The sequence below is a fragment of the Mustela lutreola genome, chromosome 1, assembly GCF_030435805.1.
Source record: "Mustela lutreola isolate mMusLut2 chromosome 1, mMusLut2.pri, whole genome shotgun sequence".
In the NCBI taxonomy this organism is placed as follows: Eukaryota; Metazoa; Chordata; class Mammalia; order Carnivora; family Mustelidae; genus Mustela; species Mustela lutreola.
Genome location: NC_081290.1, coordinates 235,095,308 through 235,100,980, shown reverse-complemented (window position 1 = coordinate 235,100,980; position 5,673 = coordinate 235,095,308). Strand labels below are relative to the sequence as shown.

The window sequence follows — 5,673 nt, the reverse complement described above, 5'->3', positions numbered from 1 at the left end:
AAAAACCGCCCTATCCATTTAACTTTTGTCATTGAAAGTGATAAAAGCATGTTGAAACACCGACCTGATGGTTGTTCTTACAATGACTTTCCGAAAAGAGAAAATTTGAAAGGATTCATTAAAAAGATACAATAAGATGGATGATATTCCATTGCAGGTCTTCTTTATGCATTCACTTGTTGATGGGCACTGAGGTTTTTTCTATATCTTGGCTAATGTGCATAATGCTGCAGTGAACAAGAGATTGAATATATCTCTTCAATATTCCTCTTTTCCAGTCCTTTGTGTGTGTGTGTGTGTGTGTACACTGATATATACTCTGATATATATATATCAGAGGTGGAATTGCTGGATTACATGTAGATTGTTTTTAAGTTTTTGATGCACTTCCACATTGCTGTCCTTAGTGGTTGGCAAACAAACATTCCCACTAAGTAGGTACAATGGGTTCCTCTTCTCCACTTCCGCTGCAACATTTGTTATCTCTGAATGATGACAGCCATTGTAATGGAACTGAGGTGATATTTCACTGGTTTTCATTTGCATTTCTGTGATGATTAGTTTCTTCATGCAGGAGGAAGAAAAAAATCCTGCCCTTTGTGACCAAATGGTGAACTCTAAGTACATTATGATCTGTGAGAAGAGTCAGACAGAGAAATTCCAACACATATGCTATCACTATATGTGGAATGTTCAAAAAGCTGAATAAGGAAAAATTAAAAATAAAAATTATGTGTAACAGGGGCTGAAGGACAAGAAAAGAGAGGGGTTATTTTATTAGTAGATAAATAAGTTCTGAAGATCTACGGCACAGGATAGTGATGACAAACAAAAATCATGTATTAAAATCATCAAACTTACCAAGAGACTAGATCTTCATTTTTCCAACCATGAGAAAGAAAACATAACAAAGCAATGTGATAGAGTGCTGGCTAACACTACAATGGAACTCAAAGTGCAATATGCAAATGTATCAAATCAAAAGGCCATGCACCCTGGGCTTAGAAGATTTCATGTCACTTATCTTTCACATATATATAGGATCGAGAGGATGAAATATGCATTATCTGACTAAGGTATACTTTGTTAAAATAAAGTATTTTCTTCTTCTTTTTTTTTATTCTCATAGTCTTGATGAGGAATAGAAGATGAAACAGCAACACCACTACTTGATTCTACAGACCAAATCATCATGCTCATACCCAATGGTTCCGTCTTCATGCCCCCTGTCCTGACACTCACTGGCATTCCTGGGCTGGAATCAGTGCAACATTGGATTGGGATTCCGTTCTGTGTCATGTATTTCATCGCTGTGATTGGGAATTCCCTAATTTTGGGGATAATCAAATATGAGCACAGCCTCCATAAGCCCATGTACATATTTTTGGCTATGCTGGGGGCCACGGACATTGCACTTAGCACCTGCATTCTTCCCAAAATGTTAGGCATCTTCTGGTTCCACTTGCCAGAGATTTCCTTTGAAGCCTGCCTTTTACAAATGTGGTTTATTCACTCATTCCAGGCAGTTGAATCAGGCATCCTACTGGCAATGGCCCTAGATCGATATGTGGCCATCTGTGACCCCCTGAGACACACCACAATCTTCTCCCAACAACTCTTGATTCACATTGCAGTTGCAGTGACACTCAGGGGTGCTATTCTTGGAGCACCATGCCTGGTGCTCATCAAATGTCGTCTTAAACTCTATCGAACCACAGTGATCTCCCACACTTATTGTGAGCACATGGCCATCGTGAAGCTGGCCATTGAAGATGTCCGCATCAACAAGATATATGGTCTTTTTGTTGCCTTCTGTATCTTAGGTTTTGACATAATCTTTATCACCTTGTCTTACATTCAAATCTTTATCACTGTGTTTCAGTTGCCCCAGAAGGAGGCACGATTCAAGGCCTTTAATACCTGCATCGCGCACATCTGTGTCTTCTTACAGTTCTACCTCCTTGCCTTCTTCTCCTTTTTCACACATAGGTTTGGTGCGCACATACCACCGTATGTTCATATCCTCTTATCAAACCTGTACCTGTTAGTCCCTCCTTTCCTCAACCCTATAGTCTATGGCGTAAAGACCAAAGAAATTCGTGACCATATCCTGAAAATATTTTTCTCTAAAAAGCTATCTTGATCATTACTGGCTCATTCTACAGATATTTAATTTCATTTAATGTAGGAACATCAATATGGTGAAAAGGTAATATCTTCCAGAAATACCCATGTCCACAATTGTTTTATTTTAGATGCTCATAAATGAATGGGACATTCAACAACTGTTATATACCACAGAACAATGGTTTACTTTTCATATAAGGAAGAACTTATAGTCTTAATTCAAAATTTTCTGTTATTCCTGTGTGTATTTGTCCTATTTATTTAAACGTAGGGGTTCCTGTCTGGGTACAATTAGACCTACATAGAAACCAAATTATAGAATCTAGGATAATTCCAGTTTCTTCCAATGACCATGTCATACATCAATATTCTCAAAATGGTAATCTAACCCACAGGTATAGTTTTGGCTATCTCAGTTTCTAATATTTACTCTTTATCTTTATTTTGATACATTTGGAATCACTTACCTCTGTTTGTCTATACTATCTGAAATACTGTTAAATATAAAAATGATGTAAAAGCAATGATAATGATATGAACAAGACCAAGTAGATATGGATATAGACTATAAACAGTGATGAATATGTGTAGAAAAAATATACTTAAAAGATTTATAGAAAAGTTAAGCCTATTCACTAATATGCCTTCATGTGCTTTTTGGAGTTTATTGAAATAGTTCACATTTAATAAATTTTCACATACATGAAGGATAAGATTTGATAAATTTTGGCATCTACACACCTATGGATCCATCACAACAGTTAAGATAATGAACTGAAACACTACTCCTAAAAGTTTCCAATGCTCCTTTTTGACCAATTCCTATTGAACCTCGTTATACCCCTGGCAGGCCCCCAAAAACCTTCAATCTACTTTCTGTCACTAGGGAGTAGTTTGTATTCTCAAGAATTTTACAAATTTGACTCATGCAGTGTAAATCTTTTGTGGTCTCTTCTTTCATTCACTGACATGCTTTTTTTCAGGAATGAAAATGTGATCAGTACTTACACAGAAACAATCCTTCTATAGACACACATGTAAATGGTTTTATCTAATTAGAGTTTCACCCAAATGTGTAAGTTGAAGTTCCAGAAATGAACACATAGAAATCTAATTCAACTCGTAATTGTCTATGCAAGTATCTTAAGTATAAAACCCATATCTTCCAATCCAGGAGCATGGAACATTTTTCCATTTCTTGGTGTCTTCCTCAATTTCTTTCCTGAGTACTTTATAGTTTTCTGAGTATAGATTCTGTGTCTCTTTGGTTAGGTTTATTCCTAGGTATCTTATGGTTTTGGATGCAATTGTAAATGGGATTGACTCCTTAATATCTCTTTCTTCTGTCTTGCTGTTGGTGTAGAGAAATGCAACTGATTTCTGTGCATTGATTTTATATCCTGACACTTTACTGAATTCCTGTATAAGTTCTAGCAGTTTTGGAGTGGAGTCTTTTGGGTTTTCCACATATAGTATCATATCATCTGCGAAGAGTGATAATTTGACTTCTTCTTTGCCGATTTGGATGCCTTTAATTTCCTTTTGTTGTCTGATTGCTGAGGCTAGGACCTCTAGTACGATGTTGAAAAGCAGTGGTGATAATGGACATCCCTGCCGTGTTCCTGACCTTAGCGGAAAAGCTTTCAGTTTTTCTCCATTGAGAATGATATTTGCGGTGGGTTTTTCATAGATGGCTTTGATGATATTGAGGTATGTGCCCTCTATCCCTACACTTTGAAGAGTTTTGATCAGGAAGGGATGTTGTACTTTGTCAAATGCTTTTTCAGCATCTATTGAGAGTATCATATGGTTCTTGTTCTTTCTTTTATTGATGTGTTGTATCACATTGACTGATTTGCGGATGTTGAACCAACCTTGCAGCCCTGGAATAAATCCCACTTGGTCGTGGTGAATAATCCTTTTAATGTACTGTTGAATCCTATTGGCTAGTATTTTGTTGAGTATTTTCGCATCTGTGTTCATCAAGGATATCGGTCTATAGCTCTCTTTTTTGGTGGGATCCATTGGAAGAATAAATATTGTGAAAATGTCTATGCTACCTAAAGCAATCTACACATTTAATGCAATTCCTATCAAAGTACCATCCATCTTTTTCAAAGAAATGGAACAAATAATTCTAAAATTTATATGGAACCAGAAAAGACCTCGAATAGCCAAAGGGATATTGAAAAAGAAAGCCAACGTTGGTGGCATCACAATTCCGGACTTCAGGCTCTATTACAAAGCTGTCATCCTCAAGACAGCATGGTACTGGCACAAAAACAGACACATAGATCAATGGAACAGAATAGAGAGCCCAGAAATAGACCCTCAAATCTATGGTCAACTAATCTTCGACAAAGCAGGAAAGAATGTCCAATGGAAAAAAGACAGCCTTTTCAATAAATGGTGCTGGGAAAATTGGACAGCCACATGCAGAAAAATGAAATTGGACCATTCCCTTACACCACACACAAAAATAGACTCAAAATGGATGAAGGACCTCAATGTACGAAAGGAATCCATCAAAATCCTTGAGGAGAACACGGGCAGCAACCTCTTCGACCTCTGCCGCAGCAACATCTTCCTAGGAACAACGCCAAAGGCAAGGGAAGCAAGGGCAAAAATGAACTACTGGGATTTCATCAAGATCAAAAGCTTTTGCACAGCAAAGGAAACAGTTAACAAAATCAAAAGACAACTGACAGAATGGGAGAAGATATTTGCAAACGACATATCAGATAAAGGACTAGTGTCCAGAATCTATAAAGAACTTAGCAAACTCAACACCAAAAGAACAAATAATCCAATCAAGAAATGGGCAGAGGACATGAACAGACATTTCTGCAAAGAAGACATCCAGATGGCCAACAGACACATGAAAAAGTGCTCCATATCACTCGGCATCAGGGAAATACAAATCAAAACCACAATGAGATATCACCTCACACCAGTCAGAATGGCTAAAATCAACAAGTCAGGAAATGACAGATGCTGGCGAGGATGCGGAGAAAGGGGAACCCTCCTCCACTGTTGGTGGGAATGCAAGCTGGTGCAGCCACTCTGGAAAACAGCATGGAGGTTCCTCAAAATGTTGAAAATAGAACTGCCCTATGACCCAGCAATTGCACTATTGGGTATTTACCCTAAAGATACAAATGTAGTGATTCAAAGGGGCACATGCACCCGAATGTTTATAGCAGCAATGTCCACAATAGCCAAACTATGGAAAGAACCTAGATGCCCATCAACAGATGAATGGATCAAGAAGATGTGGTATATATACACAATGGAATACTATGCAGCCATCAAAAGAAATGAAATCTTGCCATTTGCAACAACATGGATGGAACTAGAGCGTATCATGCTTAGCGAAATAAGTCAAGCAGAGAAAGACAACTATCATATGATCTCCCTGATATGAGGAAGTGGTGATACAACATGGAGGCTTAAGTGGGTAGAAGAAGAATAAATGAAACAAGATGGGATTGGGAGGGAGACAAACCATAAGTGACTCTTAATCTCACAAAACAAACTGAGGGTTGC

General features: G+C 37.8%; 1 protein-coding gene across 1 annotated transcript; it reads left to right on the top strand.

The window, feature by feature from the left end:
* The first annotated feature begins 1,192 nt into the window (after positions 1 to 1,192).
* LOC131821255 (olfactory receptor 52A5-like) lies at positions 1,193 to 2,143 on the top strand. The gene has a single exon (XM_059157217.1). It carries the CDS (start codon positions 1,193 to 1,195, stop codon positions 2,141 to 2,143), a length of 951 nt encoding a protein of 316 aa, XP_059013200.1.
* Positions 2,144 to 5,673: the final 3,530 nt, after the last annotated feature.